The 25,189-nt window shown below is 34.5% G+C and overlaps 1 protein-coding gene across 1 annotated transcript in view; it reads left to right on the forward strand.

Annotated features, from left to right (window-relative positions):
* Positions 1-1,043: 1,043 nt before the first annotated feature.
* Positions 1,044-25,189, forward strand: part of Sox21b (SRY-box transcription factor sox21b) — a 113,112-nt gene continuing 88,966 nt past the window's right edge. The window contains exons 1-2 of the mRNA XM_074171075.1: positions 1,044-1,262; positions 13,558-13,799. Coding sequence (XP_074027176.1) covers positions 13,571-13,799 — 229 coding nt within the window. The 5' untranslated portion in view covers positions 1,044-1,262; positions 13,558-13,570. The remainder of the gene's footprint in view (positions 1,263-13,557; positions 13,800-25,189) is intronic.

Below are 25,189 nucleotides of genomic sequence, written 5' to 3' on the forward strand. Positions count from 1 at the left end.
AACGTGATATGTTTTTTTAAATGTTATTCAATTAAAATAACACCGTAATTTTTTTCTTAACCTCACGTAGGCGTTTTGGTAGATTGGTATCCTTGAGGGGGAGCACCAAAACGAAACCCTACCCCCTAATCTTAATCCTAGGTCCGGCTCTGGGATATATCTATGCACAATTATAAGAAACAAAACACTCAATATAAAGAAAACTTGAAAAATCTCCATACAGTAGTAAAAGTAGGAAGATTAATTTGTTGGAATCAATGATAATGAATAATGTGAATTTCGACAACTAGTTTAGGACCCGTTGGTATATTTGGAGTAATCAAGTAGCGTTCTTGGATCAATATCCAGTAATTTTGATATATGGAAGTTGAATAATTGTTGTTTTGGTATCTCATATAAGGTATTGATGATTCAGGTAACATTTTTGTTATCCCAAGTACAGGTTTAATTAACCTACGTAAATGGCATCAACTATATTAATGTATATTTGAGAATTAATCGAAACCGGTCATAAGAAATGAAATAATTAGTAGAAATTTGATAGAAGTTATTTTTTCCTATATTCAATATGAATTTATACAAACTAAACATATCATCAATCGAACAAAAAAAATATACTTGTTGAAATCGAAGCATTTCATAACTGATCATATGTGTGTTTCCTATTGGAGGAAAGGATTGTACTCTATATTATAGATAACACTGCAATACCCAGTAGTAAATTTCCAGCATTCAAACAACAATGTCCAACAAACTATCATATTATTATACATTGAATCCATCCGCAATCCCTCTTTCGACACAAGCTTCCATTGAAACTCGAGAAGAGAGCCTATTTCCTCCCGAATACTTTTCTTAATAACAAAAAAAAACTCCTGTATATCCACACAATTCAGAAACACCTGTACAATGGAATAAGAGACAAAAAAATCAACATAACAATAGGTGGGCGGATCCCATTCAGTTTTTGAAGCATAACGTGGAGAGATAAAGACCTCCGTCGACGCCCTTCGCTCTGATTGGTCGCTGCTTTCAGACGTTCACCGCGCACGCTCAATGCAGTCTTACCTTTACTAGCGCTACAGTCTGCAGCATAGAGTGCCGCGACTTGTAAAGAAATACACGTATTTACTGTAAGTGAATCGTAACCCAATAAAAGACAATTGTGCAAGTGATTGTGATTGTTTGAAGTGAATAGTCGAAAACCGTCTCAAAATTGATCTGAATCTTCAAAGGCAGGCCTCTAATGGCCATTTCATAAGGTAGGTGTCATGTTTGCATTGTAAACAAACCGTAAATCTCAGTATGGGACCTGTCAGTGTCCATTATGGTAATTAGCATATTTGTAGTCGATGTTTATTGACTGGGTAGTCGGGTCGGTGGAATGCATATGCATATTGATATGACTATTATTAATGAGATTGTTCACACCTTGGCTATGGAGAATTCCATGGTGTCTTAGAATTTTTTTCAGACAAAACCTTCTTTGAGTGCCATGGAAGAAAAGTAGAAATGTTCTTTATTCTGCTGAAACGTTTCTGTTTATAAGTTTTGTTTATTATTATTTGAATATACGAATTGAATTATAGCGCCATCATATTCAATTAGTGGACAAGTAACCTAGAATAAAGAAGACTCACCTATACTATAGCTAATTCCAAAATAGTAGGCACTAAGTTCTTAGAAATGACTGACGTTTTCGCCTTAATCTCTTGCAGTGGCGTACAGAAATTACAGATACTAAACAGATGGATGAAAAATGATGATGAAGTAGGTATATAGAATCACAACCAATACAATAATATTTCTGAGAATTTAGTGCCTACTATTGTGGAATTGTACTATAGTATGAAACTAATTCATAAGGCGGCAGACTATAGCATTTGTGTTTCATCTCCTACTACTTAAAATGCGTTTTAGTGTAGATAATTCAGCCTAAGGGTGAATATTTTGTTTACTTCGATTGAAAATGTTTACCATTGAAATATATATCAAATGTGCACATTCTACGGTTCCTTGTCAATTTTTTTAGTTAATAAAATAGGTATACCTACCTACCTACGATGTCACGTCATTTGTAAATGACTAACAACATGGACAACTCGTTTTGTTAGATTCTTTACTTTTTAGTCAACGAGTCTAATAGAACAAGTCAGAATTTCTACAGTACCTATTTGGTGTATCAAAATAAGATTTGGTATAAGTAAACGGTAGAAGACGACAGTTTTCGCATATTTTTCACTTTTCGGTGATTACAAATTTCACATTTCACAGGAAATGATTTCGGTTTCGAACTTTTAAACATAACACCTTGTAGATTTTCACATTTTAAGATTTAGATTGTAACATTTTCATACGTTTTTGCTTCTTCCAAATTCTATATGAAGTCGAAAAATTACCATAGCAAATTTTTAATGACTACTGTCTTTTTACTAATAGTAAAAACTAATTAATGCTCATTATTAATGCAAAAAGCTAACAGAGTGCTCAAAAAAATTTCGTCATTGCGTTTAGATTCACCACATCTTTTATAGGCGGCTTTGTGATACTTTACCGGGTCCACCCTGTATCGCAAACGGGTCACAAACAAAAGATTTTATGAACGTTCGGGTAGTTTCATTACCTGCAGTGGCGTGCCTTTGGTTATTCAATTAAAACACTTATTAAAACTGATAAATATGTTTATTTATTTACATTAAATTATTATTGTTACCTATAGCAATTCAATTTAAAATTGTGAATCAATAATAAACGAGTAAAGGTAGGCTTGTTTGACAAGATATTAGGTACCTTTAAGCGAAAATTGTGTTTGTGTCGTCACGAGATAAATGAGATGAATCTTCGTCAAATGTTATGATTAGGTGAACGCTGTGATTTGTGGCTAATTCGCATACACTTGCGACTTGAGAAAACCCCACAAGAAAATGTCTAACGGAGTCCATGGGCTGTGTGGCACATAGCGCCGTACTGTTGAAGCCACATATCGTTGGTGTTCAGATTATCCAATTCAGGCCAAAATAAGTTGGTGATCATGGACCTATTGTGCTCGTCGATGACAGTGATGGCCTGGCCAACGTCGTTCTCAAAGACATATGGACCAATGTTGCCGCTAGCTGAAAATCCACATCAAAGAGTGAGTTTTTCGGGGTCCATTGGACACTCTTGGATCTCATGTGGATTGGTATCGTTTATCGTCCCAAATTCGACAATTTTGTTTGTTTTCGTAGGTAACCATTTATACAGAAATGGGCCTCATCTCTGAAGATGATTTTTCGATGAAAATTAGGATCAGTTGCCAAAAACTCCAGAGCCCATTTAGCGAACACACGTCGTTGTCTATGGTCGTTTACCTTCCATTCCTGGGTTAGTTAAATTTTGTATGGGTGCAGGCCCAAGTCACGACGTAAAATTCGTCAAGTTGTGGTCTGCGAAAAGCCGAGTTCTTGTGAGAGACGTGAAATGGACTGCCTCGGATTATCTTGCACACTCTCACAGACAGCGGCGATGTTTTCGGCAGATCTTGCGTTTCTTCGATGTGCGGGTGTTGGTCGATCTTTTACTGAACGAGCGGACTCGAATGTATCCACCACATTGAGAATAGTCCTCTCGGTAAGACGATTATGGCGACGGTAAAACAGGCGAAGCGCGCGGTACGTTGCCCGAAGAGAACACCCATATTGATAAAACAATTCCATTACTTGCACGTGTTGTTGAATGCTATATCCGTCCATGGTGATTTGGCAAAACAGACTGAACAAATGACAACTAATTTGACAGACTATCTACGCTATGGACGATAGTTTTTTTTTCAACCATACTTTCATTAAATGATTTAACGTTTGTTCAAAATAATCTTCGAACTGATCGCTGTTCATATCTTCATGCCAATTGCCAGAATGCTTCGATTTAACATCAGTAAACTGCCCCCAGCAAAACTGTCAAGAATTCCAATGTGGTTCTTCAGAAAATAATTTTGTCATCTTCAATTATGAGCGATTTTCGGATCACACATATCACTGGAAGTGACAAAAACAGATAATATAGTTTCGAGCGGATTTGTTTTTAAAAAATACCTCATTTGGAGACCTTGGTTTTATTCTTCTCCGTTCCGAGACCTGAAGAAGAATTTAATTAAATTCAAAACGTCGGCAAGAAAATATTTTTTTTTATTTTTTATGTTACTCAACCAACCTTTTTTTCAGGGATATATAAAACGTTGGGATCGATTGACTGCAATTTTACATTTTATTGGTTTGAGTACTTCTGCTTATTCTTTTCTCAAGTCATATTCATCAAACGGAACTCGGTTCGTTAAAATAAAAAACGAAATATCAAATAGCATAGTGGTTCACCAAGGGGTTCCACAAGGTAGTGTATTGGGGCCGCTTTTATATACATTGTATACCTCCAATTTTCATAATCATCTGACATATTGCAATTACCACATGGTTGCCGATGACATGCAAACTTATTGTGCATTTGAATTGGAAAATATGAGGGAAGTCAAATCAATCGTAATTTAGAAATTCTCTTTAATCTTTCTAATGATCAACTTTTATCTTTGAATTGTAATAAATCTTCTGCTGTATTATTTGGTAGCGATACTTAGAAACATGAAGCTTTGAGTGAAATGCAGATAATAATATTAGGGGCTGATATGCTGACTTTCAGAGACAGCTGTAAAAATTTAGGTGCACTCATAGATTCTAAATTACGTTTTGAAGCACATGTTACGGAAAAACTTCGAAAGACCTACGCGTCGTTGAAGTTGGTATATCAACAGAGAATGTAAGTATTTAAGTTTGGAAGTGAAGAATATGTTGAGCGATACTATGATATTGTCCCATTTCAATCACTGTGACATTGTGTATGGTTCATGTATAGATTGTAGTGACATACTTTGAATCCAAAAAGTTCAAAATTATTGTCTTCGAATGATGTATCACATTAGGAGGAGAGAAAGAATTTCCCATAAGCTAAAAGACGCGGGATGGTTGAGTATATATAACAGACGCAAATTACATGCTCTCACTTTTTACTATAAAATGCTGAAATTAAAAAATCCTGAATATTTATATAGAAAAATTATATATAAGACCGATGTGCATAACGTCAATCTTCGGAAAAAAATATGATCCACATTCCTGCACACAATAAAGCAAATTCATGAAAGTCATTTACCTATCAGAAATCTCTTCACGGCAATGTCCTGGATGTTCCCGATTTCTCTACATCAATTCACACTATCAAAAAAAAGCCAGAAAACATTTGTTTGAGAAGCAATGAAACAAGATTTTTTTTAGAATACCTCCTTAATTATAGGTATTTGAGTTCTATTCATATCCTGGTGTAACTATAGCTAGAATGTTTATTTATAATTTTCGTTGTGGTTTATGTAGAAGAATTGGTTTTAAGACCTAGCATAATCCATTTATTTACCTCGTTATGTGATTTGAAGAATATTTTATGTTATTATTTAAAGAAGGGCCATGTAATACAAACAATATAAACACAATTATGTGTAGTATATTCTTTTTCTCCTAGAGGGACCAGTTCTTGTCACTGGTCCCTTCACGTCGTTGCGTATAAGAGCGCTATTCTGTCGTTTTCATAACGTAGAAATAAAAATATTTATTATTATTATTATTATCACCATTATTATATCTTCGTGGAGAGGGTTTAGATTGATTTGGCCTGCTTGATTCTCCCGAGATATAAATAGGTACGTTAAAAACTAATTTTAGGAAAAAACTTCATACAATTCTCACTATAATCAAAATCATTGACTGTAACACACTGATAAATTAATAATTATATCTTTCTGCCTCACACATATAATCAACTACAAATATTTCAAACAGCCTTAACATAAAATTCAAAATCAAAAATATTGAATGAGACTTTGAAAACAATGTGACAGTTTCAAAATGATCATTCTAATTCGGCTGAGAAACGATAAACAATTGTTTTTCTTTTTATAGTTTGTTAATTCTTAAATTTGTTGCATGTGTTCGGTGAGCTTTCCGTCGGAAAGTAATTCAACAGTAATTCAACAGTAATATACCAATAACCAATTTATTCACGTTATTCACAAATTTACTTTTATTTTTCAAGGTCTTCGGTCGTTACTACACGAATATTCAATTTTTTTCCATGATTTCAACCTCAAAATCTTGAAAAGTAAAATTTTCTCTTAAACCAAAACTGTATATAATATTCCAACTGCTGAGAATCAGTGTTAGTGGAAAGGAAAAAAGCGAATAAAATTGATTTCACAACAAAGTTGATTTCCCACATGCTTTTCATACAAAATTTCCAAGAAATATAACTTTAATCCTTAAAGCTGATTTAAGAAGGATGATAAAAGTGTTTGATGAATGCAATATGTAACTAAAGTTTAAATATATTGTTAAGGTTGAATTTGAATTGAATTTGGAAAGTAAATCATTATATTTATTTATAATAAAATGTAAGTCTTTAGGAAGATCTGACTGATATAAATTGAAAATAGTCAATTCAAACAAATTAAAAAAGTCCAGTACCACTATCCAACAATTATCTGTTTAAAACTCTGTTCACAAACATGAATGAAATTGTTGCTTTCATATTATTAATTTATTGAAAATATTAGCTCGAGTGTTATCAAAAAAAATTCTAATATTCTTACTGTTTTTTACATGCTATGCGTTTAATGAAATTAATCCCAATTTCATTATGCTATATCGACATAAATTAGCAAATATTTTCGGGTAAATAATTATGCTTATAGATTGCTCATCCGTTCCTGAAGACCCGGAGTAATATTGTTAATATCATGAAGGAATAAAGTATTATCCATATATAGAATTAAACTAATCAAACTGATGCAAACCAGCAATAAAAACCACACCAAAGGCAACATTGAAGATGCTCCTGAATGTAATTGGGAAGACAAGAATAGGCCTATCAAGACTGAAAAATTCAACGATCTACAAGAAATAGAGTGAAACAGACATTTCGGATTAAGAGGTCTGTTACAAAAATAGGGTTAATATTCATTTTTCTCAAATAATATTTATTCATTCATCAATGTTCCATTTAAAGCAGTCTCGTCTCCTGAATCGTCACGAAACGCCGTCCTTTCATGGGTCTTTTCAATCTTGGAAACAGAAAAAAGTAGCAGAGGATCAAATCTGGTGAATACGGTGGCTGAGACATGATTACGATGTTGTCATTGGCTAAAAAATTACGAGCAATTGAACGAGTGAGCAGGTGCATTATCGTGATGCAAAATATATGAATACCACACATATTCTTCGCATTGCTTCCCGCAAGCGGCGCATAACTCCAATATATCATTCCTTGTTGACCATACAACCATGTAGCAAAGACTCCTGATACACTACGCCACGGTAATCAAAGCAAAATCTATATATTTGATCAAACTTAACGTGCTTTTTTTGATAGCCTTGGTTCTCCTGGGCTTTTCCATGTTGGAAAGCCCACTGCAACTGTAAGATAGTTTATAGTTTAACAAAATTACTCTGAAGTTCATCCGAATTCGCATTATTTACTGAGCTGTAAGCCTGAAAAGTTGAAAAAACCCGAGGAAATCGTTAATTTTTATCAACAAATGCCCGAAACAACAAATTGACAATAACTGAAAAATATATGCAAGATGACATCTGAAAGATAATTTAAATATCTACAAAAATGACCTGAATGTTTATTGTCGTATCTTTAATAGTTGAAAAATTATATAAGCATTAAACTTTTGCGGCAAGTGTATTTTCAAAATTGTATGAGTATTGGAAAAAAAAGTTTTCAGTATCTTTATGCTCGTGGTTGTTTTTGTAATTTTTATAACTTTCAAGAAAAAAATAAAGCTAAGTTGAGAATTTGTTTATAACAAATTGTTAAGTAAATAAACAATGCAATTGTTGATAATTTTTTTTGTTATTCTGTAGAGAACTGTTAATTATGATTTCAGAAAAGAAAAAAATGTCTTGACTAATAATTTTAACAGTAGATATATAAAAAACTGATTATAAACAATTAAATATTATTATTAAGAATTTTTCATCAGAATTGACAGTTCTCTATGAAGTTGTGAAAATTTTTTCAAATATTGAAATATTCCATTTGTTAATCAAAATTTTATAGACAAATGGAGATAAAAATTATTTGTTTAAGTTTATAAATGTCTTTTATTGACATAAAAACGATAAAATGATGACAAATAAAAAAAAAATGTTTGTGTTTTTTCTTTTTTTGTTTACTTTAAAAAATTATTATAAACAAAGTATTAAAATTTTCAGAACTTTTATCTTTTTTTTTGTATGTATCTAAGAAGGGATCCACGAATCGAAAACATTTCACAGTAATTATTGAAATATTTATTTTACTTTGAACGATAAAGGACGTTTAAGAAAATTTTGTTAATTAACAGTTGTCTAGGTTATTGAAAAAATAACTTTAATGAAAAATTCCAACGGGAATCAGTTCTCTATGGTATTTAGATTATATAATAAATTCTTTAAATTTTTCCATTTACTTTAAGTACCTTAAAAAATTATTTTCAAGTTACGTACTCGCTTAAAGGCCGTGCGCGCAACCTAAAAATGGCGCGCGGACGGCTATTTTCAGCGTTAAATTAAAATTATAAATAATGGAAATACCGTTTCGGGAGCCACAACTTTTTTTAGTAAATTTCCTTTTCTTCAAAGCTCTTTTTTTGAAAATTCAAAAATATTTCTAGTTTACGAACTATAAACAACAAAACCGAGCACTGCTTTTTGGGTCTTTAATTGTTTATCGGAATTGGAATTGGCCGCGGTGGTAGTGCGCCCGACTCACGATCGAAAGGCCGTGTGTTCGATTCCCGCCTCGACCAGATATTTTTCTCGAGAGAATTTATCTGGTTGAAGCTGGAATGATTCTACAACCGTGTTAAGAATCACACGTTAAAAGGTAAGACCTCGTTAGTCCTTAGCTCGCACAAGTTTCTCAACTTCTGAGAGTTGTCGTTCGTATGGGGGCGACAGCTGATTAACGGAAAAATGGATTTCGAACAGATTTTTTTTTATAACTTTTAGAATTTTTTATGAACTAATTAACTTTTTTTTCACAATGATCTAGACAATATTCCGGATCGTATGAGCCTAAAGTCTTACTTTTACTAAAAGTATGTTCATTTAACATGAATCTAAATTTATAGCCCAGACTATGATAGTGATATAACAACGTTTGACGTGGAATTTGAGTCATTCATTCCACCAAAAAATTTTAATAGGTTCTTAAAAAAATCAGTGAGACACAGAACACACACGATTTTCCAAATGGTTCATTAGTATGTGAGAATGACTCTTTCACACAACGCAAATTAGTTCTGTCCGAACCAACACATTAGGTAAAATAAAGTAATTGAACTGTCAGTAACATGCAAAACAAAGCGTGACGTATTATTTATGAATAAAAACAATGGCGTAGTATAATTATATTACACCGTCAATAACCTGTAAGCAATGAAATGAGACGAAAAGCCAATATAATGGGAAAGCATAAACCCGAGGCAAATAAAGTTTTCCGCAGCCAAGCTAACGTTAAAGTTATATTGGCTTTTTGTATTACCAATTCAAATGAATGCCTGTGGTTTTAATAACAAAAATTATAGACGGGGAATTAACTGCGAAAACGGCGTTTTGAATTTTAATGAATGGTGTTTAGGTGCTGTCTTTTATGTGGGTATATTACGCAACTTTTGGCGTCAACGCATTAATGAATACGACAAAATTACTCAACTTTGAATCCTATGGAAAATTCAGGAAAAAGATTCACTGAGAGATAATCAATATGACATGTGGATTTTCATACTTATTGTGAAAAGATCATTTTATAAGTGTTTCTATGCGATTTTTGGTTCAAAAAGTAATGTGCTGGCACATGTAGGGGAGATTGGGTACATTTGTAAAAAAAATTCTTCAATTTCCCACAGCACAGCTGATACAGCTGCAAACAGCGATCAAATACTTGTGGGATAGAAGCATAGTGATTTATATTTGAATTTATATCAAAATCAGTCTCTCGTGTAAAACAGTTTGACAGGAATATGCCATTATAACTACTGGTATGGGGTCGGTACAAACGACCCCAAACCAGTGAAGTTGTGACTGAAAACCTTATAATGGGTGATCAGTTTTTCCTGTCCATATTTGTTGAGTTTTTCTTCTTTAAATTATCTGTGGAACTAATAGGAATCTTAAATTTGAAACATCATTCGAATAAGCTCTAAAATGGGCAACTTCCCTTTTTCACCAGATAGTGACTTTTTCCCTCATCAGAAAGGTTTCAATTTGTCTTCAAAAAATGAAAAGAACTGTTAGTCGGTAACAAGTCCAATAAAAATTAATAATGGGGCTTTAGAATTCTTCGAATTGTACCCTAGTTATAACCTGCAATTGTCCAGTTATAAAAAATAGATTGATTTCACTCAATAAACTAGATGTCTGGAGGCACTAGATCAAATAAATCTGAAATAAATAACCACCGAACTTTACAAGGCTAACGGCACAGTCAACAGGTCAATTCGACTAGGACCAATAAATCCCGACCCGAAATCCTTTGACCAGTTTTCGCATCCTCAGCTGCCCCGTGGTTTCAGATCCCTGAACAATTGCCATCGTAACCCGACAGCGTGTGATGTCGAGTATCCCGCTGGTCCGATAGAGTCCAGTAAGGGTTGTTTGTCTTTTGTTCGGCCTCTGCAACATTCTCGCTGACCGGGAGATTTCTCTCGCTTTGCACCGCCAGACTATTCCAGAGTTAATTTGTCCTAATTTGGTGTCGACTTAATATAGCGATTTAATGGATAATCGTTCAACAACGAAATTTTCATTTCATTATCGTATATGTACAAAGGCTCTGAAGGGGCCACATCATTTTATTTTATAATCGACAGTTCAAACTGTCGACAGTTCAAACTGTCGATTAATCATAATCAACAGTTTGAACTGTAACCGACAGTACAAACTGTCAATTATGTCTAAGCGATCAGCTATAACGACGGTTCAAATTATAGATTATTGACACTTGAAACTGCCGATTATATATAATCGACAGTTTGAACTGTCGATTATATATAATCGACAGTTTGAACTGTCGATTAGCCATATTCGATTGAACAGACGATCGATAAGTCATACTCGATATAGTTCAAACTATCGATTATCTATAATGAACAATGAAAACTATCCAGAATAGACACTTCAAAGTGTCGATTATGTATAATTGACACTTTGAACTGTCAGTTGGCCATAATCGATGGTTGAAACTATTGATTACCTATAATCGACACTACAAACTGTCGATTATGTATGATCGATCAGCTAAACGATGGTTCAAACTGTAGAATAAACTGCCGATTATACATAATCGACAGTTTAAACTGTCGATTAGTTATAATCGATGAAACAAACTGTTGATTAGCTATACTCGATCGAACAGATGGTCGATTAGCCATAATCGACAGTTTAAACTATAGATTATCTATAATGAACAATCCACACTATCGATCATAGACACTTCAAAGTGTCGACTATATATAATTGACAGTTTAAACTGTCAATTGACCATAATCGACGGTTGAAACTATTGATTACGTATAATCGATCAGCTGTAATCGACGGTTCAAACTATAGATTATCGACACTTTAAACTGCTAATTGTTTATAATAGACAGTTTAATCTGTCGATTAGCCATAATCGACGGTTGAAACCATCGATTATCTATAATAGACAGAAAAGACAGTCGATTATAGACACTTTAAAGTATCGATTATGTATAATTGGCAGTTGAAACTGTCGATTAACTGTTCAAACTGTCGAAACTATCGATTATCTATAATTGACAGTGCAGACGGTCGATTATCTATAATGAACAATACAAACTGTCGATCATAGACACTTTAAAGTGTCTATTATGTAAATTCAACAGTTCAAACTGCCGATTTGCCATATTCGACAGTCAAACTATATAATCGCATTTCAAACTATCGACTTTCTATGAATCAACAATGAAAACTGTCGATTATCGATATTTTAAAGTGGTGATTATGAAAAATTGACAGTTCAAATTCTTCATCGCCATAATCCAATGTTCAAACTATTCTCTACTGAAACTGTCGATTATATTATCAAGCCTAGCACTGTCAATTATATACAGAAGGAACTTCCTCCAGCAGTACTGGATGCATTTCTTTTAAAAATTGAACGTATGCTTCACCATTTAATCGAGGAGGTAGAAAATGAGGCCCAATCAAATCATCCCCAATAATTCCGAGCCACACGTTAAGAGAAAACTGTTCTTGATGGTTAGTTTCGACAATAACGTGAGGATTTTCATATGTGGTAATTATGAAAATTAATAATCTTGTCCCTAGAAAAACTACATTCGTCTGTGAATTCTATCGTCTTCAGAAAATCACAATTTCTTCTAATCATTTCCAGCATCCAATTGCAAAATTCAAGACGGTTCGGAAAGTCTCGCGGCAACAGGGTCTGTACTCGTTGCAGATGGTAAGGGTATAAGAGTTGTTCCTTCAAAATTCAAAATACCGTCATATGATCAACATATAGCTGGAAAGCAATCTTTCTAGTACTGGTAGTAGGTTGTTCTTCAATCAAATTAAGTACTACTTCCTCGATGGCGTCCTGCGTTCTTTTGTCGAATGAACCATATTCTCGTAATCGTTGATGAAGTCGAGCAAATGTTCTATATGAAGGATGCTGTCGTTGAGGATACATTTCAGCATATCTTCTAGAAGATATGCTGAACCCTGCGACAGACCGTAAACGTAATATCAGCCATTTCCTCATTTGTGTATGCCATTTTAATAACAAGTGAATTATTAAAGTAACAAATTCAGAACAACACACAATTAGTATTGATTCATACCAATTTAATTGTCACTATCGCTAATAGCGACCTACTAGATAGATTAGTTTCGTATTTTCGCATTTATGACGATGTATCTCTGTAGTTGTTCGTAAAATATTTTTTTGCTGCGAACTGGTTTATTTTGGGCAAAAAACCCAAGAGACATTTTTTGTTTAGAATGAAAAAGGCTATGGGAAATAAATTTTCAAATGGTAAACAAATAATAAGACAAAAAGTTACATTGAAAATAAATTTTAGGGGTTGCGTTTTCCACCCCTTACAACCATGGGGTGAACCAAATAAATTACTGGCTAAGTGTCTCTTTAGTAATACAAAACGTCAGGTTGATTTCAATATTGTAACTTTTTCAGTGCTTGTGAAAAAAATTGTTATACAAATTTTATGTACCCCCTTTAAGGGGCTGTATCTTAACAAGGGATGCTTCAAAGAAGTTTCTTTATATGAAAGATCCTATCTTTTTTTCGATAAGAAATCACCTTCCTGAAAGTTTTTTATTTATTCAGTTACACCCTGTATGGTATGAGTGTTTTAAAGGCCAAGTTGAATTGGATTGAAATTCATCATTCTCAGAACTTTCACATCTCTCCATATAATCAATAATCTGATGTTATTTTTTTTTCTAGGTCTGTGGGCCAGATGTGCGATGGGAGTTTCAGTGCAGCAGAGGGACTCTCAAGAATGGCCTCTATCGGGGGGCCTGCTATGGGAGTCCCGCAAGGACTCCAAAGTAGTCAGACCATCAAGAAACAAGAAGACCACATCAAAAGGCCGATGAACGCCTTCATGGTGTGGTCGCGACTGCAAAGGCGGAAAATCGCTCAAGAAAATCCCAAGATGCACAACTCGGAAATCTCAAAAAGGCTGGGTAAGTTCCGAAAATGTTACAAATATTTTTAAATATGTTTAAAATATGTTGTTTCGTTGACCAGTTATCGGTTCTGTAGTATGAACAACAACCATTCAAAGTAGGAACTTATGCAAGCTAGGGATTAACGAGGTCTTACTTTTTGGAGTGTGATTCATACCACGGGAGTAAATCTTTGGACCATTTCTAGTAAGACAGAGAAAATAATTTATCCGGTCAACTTTGACTAAAAAATAAGAGTGAAGGTACATACATTTACAACAAGATGCAAACGCGTGTAATCGTTCAAAACATAGTCAATAATAAGATTTTCAAATTCTGAATGATTGCGAAGCCTGGAAAAAAATTTATTCGAAGTCAAAGGTCAAAAATCTCAAAAAAAAATGGTAACGGTAAGTTTTATCATCGCCACCGTTTTTGAGATACGACGAGTCAAAAAGTTGTGAAAGTTGTAATCGTCATTATATGCATAAGTATGCTATCTCTCAAGTTGTAATTTAATTAAAAATATTTTTCTGTTTGAAAAACAAGATTCAGTTCAAATGTGCTGAAGTTTTCAAAAAAGGTAATTCGACTCAACAAGAAATTATCACAAAATTTAAAAAAACACCTGCTTCGATAAGTATCGATATGCATGTTTCGTAAAAAACACTAAAAATAAGAAACAGGTGCAATCAGCTTGTCTTCCTCCAACCTCAGTTGCTGCTCATCAACATATTTTCCGGGTATATTACCAAGTTCAAGTGTGGCTTGGTTTTGGTTATCAGCTAGACCCAAAAGACTGGGGTTGGAAGTTGGTCGACAATGCATTAGAACCTATTCAGACTTTACTCCCACATGTGCCGGAAAAACTGCTGAACACAATTTTTTGCAACTGTTAAAAGGGATGCAGAGCTAAATGTGTTTGTAAAAAAGTTGGACTGTTGTGTTCTCTGGCATGTACACATTGTCAAGGCTAGTCATGTTCTAATGCTGAATCACCAATAGTGGATGATTCATTTGATACCAACGAGGAAACATGCGATATATCACTCTTGACGCAGATTATTGGATGAGAGCATTTTTTTGTTGCACTTAACACCCCCTTAGAAAATCTGACGCGCTCGATTACATTTTTTTTCTTTTCACTTTTAACCCTTACGTACAACCACCCGCGTCATGCAAACGATCAGATTGACATACGAACATTATTAAAAATACGTGTTGGACATTGATGCTATTAATATGAAAATGTACATATTATATATTATTTTCTTCTTCTTATCATCTAAGCTTTGCAACCTAATATGTTTCTATGACCCTTGAGTAAATCCCCATTTTGCATCGTGGGCCCCCCTGCTATAATGCAGAAATTCTTTATTCACTCCCAAATATCATTTACATATCCTGATATTTCATTCACCTGCTGTTTTCGGACTAATTCGATCAAATAAACTTTTTGACTTTTCCAATATCGTCGATTCTCGAGACACAATTAAAATTATGACTCACCAAATGTGACATCCGCAAACTTGCACCTTGGAAACATCTGTTACAACACTTATATTATTTCAGAGTTTTTGGTTGTACAAAAGAGCTTTCGGTTGAATTTAAAAAAATAATATACAGTAGTGAGACAGGAGAAGTGCATATGAAAACACTCCAAAGTCCGCATAGCCGTGAAACGGCAGCTGTAGACTGTCACTTGTCGATCAGGGCCGCCGTAGATGATCTGAATATGATATGAATAATGCATGGACCCCCACTTACACAAACAGAGTAACACAATGTGTTATGATATGCCTTTATATTGCCATTTAGGGTGGAAAACCCATTTGAAATTTGACGTTTACAGGATATATAATACGCATTCATATGCAAAGTTCGGTTTTTATATTTTCGAAACCTTGCAGCAAGTTCATATGAATGGTCTATTCATTCTGGGTTCGGACGGGCTTTTGTACGACTTCTTCCTAACTAAATATTTGCTTACGGTCCATCCTTCTTTATTACTAATTCTTTTCAGTTCGGGACATTAATTTCGATGGACAATACTGGAAGCGATACTGTTCAAACAGAACTATTGTGGAATTTTGTTTTCGTCAACGGTGTCTCTCCAGCCAATTAATAGGTGTAGGGTGGGACTTTGTTGTGTTTGGGAATATTCGTTTGTATTGTCGATATCGACAATTCGCTGCAGCTGGTGCTACTTTCTGTGAAAAGAGTGTTCTGAAAGGGGAGAACTAGGAACGTTGTCAAAATCTACCCTGAAGGCGGATTTAATGAGAGAGGAACGGTGAGAAAATCGTCAAAACTATAAAGTACATCGATTGATACCTGAGTTTTTCAAGTGTTCCAGAATTGACGCAAGATTCGATTTGAATAAAAAACACAGTTTTTGGAATTTTTTTGTTATTTTTTTATTGAATGTATAAGTAAATATCAAGTTGTTCCAGAAGATTTTACCGTTTTTATGAGTCTGTAATATACCAGTGATTACTCATTCAATTAAATCGAAATAAGCTTCATTTGAATCTGTTCACAAAAGTCGATTAAATCCGTCAGCGTAAAAAATAGGTTTTCGAGAACGACCATCGACGACTTCATCGAATTCCAAGCTTTTAAACCTTACCAATACGTTTTAAATCATCAAAAACCGGGGTTCATCTTCGAGGCTAAAATCTCCGGAACAATTAACAGTCCAGTCCGTTCATATATTAATATGCTAAAAAGATGCAAAAATTTAAAATTTGGAAAAAATTAATAGCATCAATGTATAGAGTACAAAATTCTCTATTGCTCAGCGATATATACAGTGTCTTAACAACATTTATCGGGTTGTTGGAATTAACATAGGGCACATAAAAATGAATATTTCTAGAAATACCCATATTAATGACAACTTCATTAAAACAACGATAAAAATAAAATGAAAACAACAATAAAAATCAATTGGCGCTCCGGGGCGACTTCATTGATTCCAGTGGCGCATTTGCTTTTTCAGCTGCAGGAAAACCCGGAAAAACCTGCAGCACCACATCATCTGAAGATCTTGATCTAACAATGTCCTCTCTCTTATAAAACAAAATGTAGGGTGTCTCCAGAGGCTCCAATAAATTCAATGCATCGCCAGAACACTTCGTGACACGACTATCGTCAAACTTGAACCAGTCCGTTTCGTCTTTGACCAAGGCGTAATAATGACCAAATTCAACGCCAGAACCACAGTGAATAATGAATGCATGAATTTTATAATAGTGGTCTCTGCTAGGTTGAAATGTTCATCTATTTCGAACCTTCCAAAGAGTTTCTTGCTTCCGTTAGAGGTTGAGTCTTGTTTGAAAATCATCAGTGCTATGACTGACTGGTGCCTCAACTATACTTGTTTCCTTACAACAGTCAGTTAGTTTGGCGCATGTTTGACAATACAGTCGATCATCACCTGTTAAAAATTCTATTTTCAGATGATTTAACAATAAGCTTTGCACGGACTGGTTATTAGTCATATTAGGAAAAGCTAGATGAAGTTCCAGAAATTCACATAAGTTTTCGGTACTTCTTGAACATTTACCACAAAGTAAACAAGTGAGGATTTTTCCAGCAAAAGATTTACAAACACAAGACGAGATGGGCTGTACGGAATCATTCAGTCCAGAGCGGTCAGGAAGAGTATTCAACAAGAACCCCAAGAATTCGGAACAATCCTCTTGTTGTCCTAACGAGTATCTAGTGGACTTCAAAGACTCCAGGAAATCGGTTGGAGGGAAAGATGATACCTTCTTACGAAACTGCAGCTGCATGAACAGTTGTTTGAGTTTGATGAATTAGTAGGAAACATTCCCGTTCTCGTTCATCATTAAAACTTCGTTCTTGAAATTCTTCGTCATGAAGCGCTATTCATGTAGCAAGTGTTTCCTAAATTATCCAATCCAATTTTCAGGAAAACTATCTACTGATTCGTAAGGAAGAACATGTTTCACAGAATCTCCGTAAGAACCATTTCTCAAGCTGCGATCGATCCTTTCAAGTGAAGAAGGGTTTCGTAGAGGGATCGATTCGGCTCTTGCTTCATGAAGCTCTTCCACTGTAAGGGAACCAGAACTACGAGGACTGCAACTCATATTTGGGGGGCAAGAATGACCTGAGTCCACTGACCGCACTGAAAAAGAAGAAGGTGATTCAATCACTTGTGAATTAACCTTGATATGCGACTGATGAATATCCACATGTATTTGTCTGCTGGAAATCATTTAATGTTTCGCCATTTTGTCGCAGGTGAAGATATTGACTTCATATTCTAGGGTTGTGAAGAATTCATCAGGAGCTTGTGATGTGTCACAAGACCCCCCTTTTCATTTAATTTTTTTTCCAGTCGCCGCGCCGTCTTGAAAGTTTCATCTACCAATTTCACTTCAAAATAAAGTATTCATGCATTAATTTCATTATCTCAAATTTCAATTTTTTGAGTTGACCTGATACAGTAGAATGAATCTTTATTGAGAAATGGAGAAGACACATGACATTATAACGGACAAAAGTTTCGAAATAACCTAATATGATATTGTTATTTACGGAATAACACAGCGGGCAAATGTCCTCCACGACTTTGCTGGTACATACGCACTGTTTTATCGAAATTTTCCATGACCATTATGTATACATATGGCTAAATTTCATTGATGCAGCGTTGAATGGCCTCTTGTAATGCACGGCTGGATTTGGGCACGTTAAAATACATCTTTGAAAAACACCATCTAAAGGTATTGAATCAAACGACCTAGGGGGCCAATTCTGATCAACGAAACGAGACCTAGAAATGTCTCATGTAGTATTTGAATTATTTCACGGATTATATGACATGTGGTACTATCTTGTTGAAACCACATATAGGTCACATCAATATTATCCAGTTTAGGTAAAGAAAACTTGTATTATCATCCAGTACCACTGCTTGCCCTTGCCTTGGAGTTAATGTTTGGCTTGGTATGCTAGACACCAAGATTCTGATACATCGGAGGAATTATATTTGGAATTCTTGTCGATGACTCTAGTTGATTCATTGGAAGATTTGCCTTTGAACATTCTGAGAAAATAATACGGAGAGTTTTCTCTCAATATGAAGATGAATAGAAAACAATGGTCCTATTAAATGGCCACCACGTTCATCTGACCTGACCCTTCTGGACTTTTCATTGTGGGCCTTCATTGAAAACAAGGTATTCGGTTCTATTTTTGGCAATATTGACGATTTGAAAGAAACAATAAGGACGCCTTTATGGCTTCAACCCCACAAATGCTTGAAAATTGACATAAAAATACTATTGTGAGAGCGAATATGTGTATAAGGAACGATGGACGATAATTTTGACATATAATGAGATATCGTAGGTGCGACGTAGATGGTTAGGATAAGCTTGACTTTTTTTCTGTCAATTACTTAGTTCCTTATATGTTCTCCTGATATGTGGATTTTATGTATCGTGTTGAGTTGTAGACTCAAAAATTATGGGTCCCTACTTCTTCGAGGGAGCTCTGACCGGAAATTCTATGACCATACAGTGATGAGAAAAGCGTCGGGAAACATATAACAACACATGGCTGAATAAGTTATTACAAAAATCGATAAAAAAACTGGAGGTCCGTATTTAAAAAAATTAAGTTCATGATGAAATATAATGAAAGAAACGTCGCATTGCAAATTTCTTTATGTCATGTTATAACAACTATGAAACAGTGTTCAGTGAAACAGTTCCTCTGCCTTTTTGTATTCATTTGAAAAACAATTTCAATTACTCTAGTTTTTGGCGAATATTTCAAAAACCTGAAAAATATTATTATAGTTTCCCAAAATAGGAATCTCTTGTCCAATTTAATCGACCTTGTAGGACGAGATAGCGATAGTCGTATCAGCTATACGGCCTGTATATGAGAGTCTGTTATCATAGATTATGATACTAATTTGACATAGAATTCTTAAAAGATCATTGATTCAACAAGGATTGGACATAAAGAACATCATATTCAATAATATTTTCTACACCTAGCTTTCTATAGCCGAAGTAGTTTCTTATTAATCTCAGTGATAGGTCACTGATTACAAATTTTCGAAATAAACGTATTTAAAGTGAGCCTCTTTGCATATTATTTTTACTATCGGTGAAAAAGGACCTATAAACCTGCTACATATTGCAAATCTGTAACTTCATCTTCGTTTACCCAACATACTGTCCTGACAAAAACCGTAATTGTCACTTCAGATTGGGATCTGTTCTCTTTTCTTCTCTAATCGGCCAAGTATCTCCATTTTCCACAGAATTTCTCTCGATCAAGATACGAAAGAAAAATGAACTCAACAAACCATGTCAGATCGAAAGAGGATAAAAAAACTCAGTATTGTCATTTTATCGAGATGCCTGTCCGCACAACAGTCACTGTAGTCCGCACTAAGATAAAGCAATCAGAGACAATCTCTTAGAAATGATGTAACTTGAAGTATCTATTCTGCGAACAATATGCCCCAACAAAGCCAACTAAAGAGACATCGCTGCGATCCTTTGTCTCATTCGAACTGTTTGTTTCGTATAAAAGGACGGTTTGAACTGCGAATCTATAGGAAAATATAACTGCTTTAGATGTCATTTTCTATTGAAGCGTGTGCTGAAATTCGTCTTTTGTTGGAAAGAACAATGTCCCGATAGTGGACATAAACTTCTTTTGGCTGAGGTGACAATGGAATTAGGATTGTACTTTTGTTGTGAATCGATGCGGTGAATGGTCAACCAGGTGTTTGCCAAAAAATATCGGGAAAGGTGCAGAAGACTGTTCGATGAATTACCGAATGGTAGGAAATCGATCGATCTTTGAGAATGAAGGCATTGCCTTTATCATTTTCAGTTAGTTATGATTTAAGGTTCTAAAATAATCCAGTCATTTTAGGTTTTTTAAAGCTCAATAAGTGGAAAAATTCCCACTGAGCTGAATTTTGGTATACACATTCATTGTGGCGTTTTAATGAAGATGTGAAAAATCGACATTGATATCGTGCCGTGTCAAAAGGTCACGAAAATCACTTTTTCGCGACCTATGGCTCGGAGGTCAATAAAGGTCATCATAAAAATTATTCCTCATACGATTATCTACAAAAAATGTCTTTTGCATTTTTCTGTAAAGTCAACCGTTTTCGGACTAGAGCGCTGTAGAATGCACTCACATAGGGTATTGTATACCATATACATATAAGGCGTTCTATTGCTTTTTATCAATACCAGTAAAAATTTCAAAGCGATGGCACAAATAAGACGAACCGCAGCCGTTTCTACATCTTGTGAAGGGCACTTCAATGAATCGATGAAAGTTTCTATCAGCCAAAAAAAATTTTTATCTAATCGATTTAACAAAAGAAAATTAATTGAAATGCTCATTGAGAATTTCGAAAAGTTGGTATTTCTACAAGACAATTACGTAATGATGCTGACGTCTTAATAGTTGAAACAGCAATTCAAACATCAATAAATAATACCACAATTATGATTGGCGAAGATATATATCTGTTGGTACTTCTCATAGCACGCACATAAATACTTGATCAACCTACATCCATTTTTTAAGAAACCAGGGAAAAAAAATGTTGAAACAAAAATATACTCGACCTTTTTGGGAAAGGAAAAATTAAAGTCATGAAGATGTTTGAAAAAAGACCCGATTTACACAGTTCTGCAGAAATATTCCAACAAGAAAAATGCGTTCGAGATGCCCTTGTCAATGCTGGAATACATTTTCCACTAGCAATGTACGGTGTTCCAAAATCAGAAAATTCAATTGACAATTACAGATACTGCAGCTTTGCTAAACTAACAAGACAAAGCACAGCTGTGAAATTTCAACTATTGCCACCCACTTCTTCAGCAGCTCAACATCATATTTATCGAGTCTATTATCAAATACAAACCTGGCTGGAAAAAAAATTAATACAGAACAGTGGGGTTGGGAGTTGAAAAATAATATATTACAACCAATAACAAGTTTATTGCCATCAGCACCCGATCTACTAAACACAATCTTTTGTAACTGTACAAAAGTTTGTGGCGGCAAATGTGGATGTAAAAAAATTGGAATTCTAATGCTTGTGTACATTGTCGTGGTCAGTCATGCTTAAACGCAGAGTCCACTAGTGAAGAAAATGATAAAGATGTTGATTTGAATACAGCAATAAGTCCACTCGATGATTTATCAGCAACTTTTGATGAAATTGAATTTGAGGATAAATATAAAAGAAAATTATATAAAATTTTCTTTTTCTCTATTTTTCAATGTACAAATGAAAAATTATTGAGCATAAAATAAAAAAAAACCTTTTATTACAATTCTTGGATTATGCCTAAGGGGGAAGCCATGTAAAAAAAAACACCTTGTATTCTACCTTAAAGGTGGTGCGGAAACGAGTACATCATCATAATAAAGTCGCTTTCTCAGCGCAATAGTCCGAAAACGGTTGTATTTACAGAAAAATGTAAGGGACATTTTTGGGACATAATTTTTATAATGACCTTTATTGCCACAGGTCGCGAGATATTCCCGAAAAACTATTTTCCTGACTATTGACCCTTATAACTTTTTTAGCCGGCACAATATCAATGTTGATTTTTCACATCTTCATTAAAACGCCATAATGAAGTTGTATCCCAAAATTCAGCCCAGTAGGAATTTTTCCGCAGATAAAACCTTAAATGAATGGACTAAAATTTCCATCCTTAACGAACATTCATCGTGCTGGCACTGAAATTGTTTACAATATTCTGTATATTGGTAGGTATACACAAATTTTTGGTAAGCTGAAGAAACTCACAATCGATAGAAAGCACATTAAAAACTGAAATTAACCACAACTTGGGGAAGTTGGAAAAGACATGTATATTTCAAGTGAGCCTTTTGAGATATTTTTTCGCCATCGTTGAAAAATAACCTATAAACCTGTTGCAAGATGGTACAAATTACAAATCTGCAATTTCATCTTCCTTTATCCACCGCATTGTTGTGACAAAAGCTGTTACTCTAAAAGGGGCCTTCCTTTTATTTTTTATGGAAAAAAAATAAATGGAAAGGGGGGTCTTGTGATACATCTTTTTGAAGCTCCTGACAAAGGCTCCACAACACTAGAATATAATGTCAATATCTTCACCTACTACAAAATGGCGGAAAATTCAATAATTGCCTACATACATTGACATTTAACTACATAATATGAGGTAATGAGCTGGAGGTCAGTTCAGAAGATGCTTGAAATAGTATACTTGAACTTCTTGACATATGGACAGCCTGTCGGATATTTCACGTCGATCATTTTCGAACACAGCAACGTCAATATCTCTACAAATATTCATTATTCGCTGCCGTATATCCAATATTGAAGTAGGTTTAGTTTCGTACACCTTTTTCTTCAAATAGCCCCATTAAAAAAGTCCAAAGGTGTCAAATCTGGCGAATGTGCTGGCCATTCTGTAGGACCTAATTCAACGACATGATTTCGCAGAATTCTGTTATTCGATCAGTTAATTGGTGTACCATTTTAATTTTGTATGGATGATACCTATTCCTCTTCAAAAGTCTCCAGTAGAAGGAAACACCTCACAAACATTCGCGACGGAATAAGTAGACTGTTCAGGATTTACTACCGTCTCATCAATTATTTGCACTTGCTGTTCTTCCGGAATGGACGGATGATCTGGGGGCTTTTTGTTATGTACACTACCAGTAGGTACTTGTGAATTTGGATACCTACAAGTTCCATCAAATATTTTCTACAGATAGGACGATTCTGAAAACGTTAATTGGAAATTCTTTCGGTCTCGTGAAAGTTACGCGTAGCACCATAAATAAAAATCGCTTCAATTGTCCTTCCAATGGACGAGAATTGACCATTTTATAGATTGTTGACTTGGTACCTTTCTACTAGTGAGACCGAAAACTAAATGAATATTCTAGAAAATATTCTAACTGAACAATAATGTTCATTGTCGTATTGACATTTTTTGTCGTTTTTATAAACAAAAAATAACTTAACAAACCTTATCGGGTTGTTGGAATTGCCATATGTCAAATAAGAAGGAATATTTCTATAAATATCGATATTCAGTTTGTGTTTGTCTTCAGGAAATTATTAAATGTTCCGCCATTTTGTAGTAGGTGAAGACATTGACTTCATATTCTAGGGTTGTGAAGTATTTGTCAGGAGCTTCAAAATGATGTGTCACAAGACCACCCTTTCCTTTTATGTTTTTTCCAGATGGCGCCTATTCGCCAATTTAGATTCTCGCCTACGTTATGGAATACCTTTTTGGGGAATGGATAACTTAACACTTTTCAACGAATTGCTCATTTTACAAAAAAATGCCATTGGGTTCTTATATAAAAATCAGACCCCGTGAGTCATGCAGGGAAATTTTCACAAGTAACAAAATACTTACGGTCATAGCATTATTGATTCTGGAGTCGGTCTGTCTGGTAAATGAACATAATCAAAATTGCCTCCATTCTCAATCATTACGCTACATTACGCATATACTGAAACTGCCATTATCTACTAAAAATCTCACCAGAGACTCTCTTTTGTACATTGCTGCCATCTTTAGAATTATGCATTGGATTTTGATGTGGGTTTTTTAATAGATAGGGTGATTCGAGAGGAAATTTATATGTATACAACGTGCATAATATAGTAGAGATACACTTATAATTGTAGAGGTTTCTGATGTGATGTTACATACATTGAAAACGCTGGCTGAATCCGACGAGATAGATCAAAAATTGTACTACAGTACTGTACACCTTGTAAATGTCCATCTTTCGGGGATAACCCACAGTGACCAATTTTTATCTCCAAGAAAGAATGCCTCATATAAGAAGTGGTTTTAAGCCAAAAAGCATTAATCCTCATCCAATTCATTGGATTGATTGATTAGACATGAAGTCTGATGAATTAATTTGTTTATTTATTTATTTATTTGTAATACAATACTCTACAGGACATAGCCCAATTACAGAGCAGGAAGTAACAGAGTATTTTTTTTCTATATATAATATGTGTTCATTGTAAAGTATGTTATTTCTGTTATTTTATTATACTTTGTAGTTAGTTATAGTCACTAATTATAAGCATTCATTGTTTCTTGGAACAATAAACCGAATTGAATTGAATATTCCTGAGAATCGACTGACATGCCAACTTGACATCTCTTTTGAAAAGGGTGCCAAATGCAATTACCTATCAACTGTTAACACCTGGTATGTCATATCATACCACAAACTATAAGAGTTTTTATGATGATTATCCTGTATTTTCTAAAGATAATTATCGGGGTTTCACCTGCTAAGTCTTAAGAAGTATGAAACGTGACCGAGTCGTAATGATGAAA

Source organism: Leptinotarsa decemlineata, unplaced genomic scaffold (assembly GCF_025532065.1).
Source record: "Leptinotarsa decemlineata unplaced genomic scaffold, Ldec_3_MD MMD2_tig00000008_RagTag_RagTag, whole genome shotgun sequence".
Classification (NCBI taxonomy): Eukaryota; Metazoa; Arthropoda; class Insecta; order Coleoptera; family Chrysomelidae; genus Leptinotarsa; species Leptinotarsa decemlineata.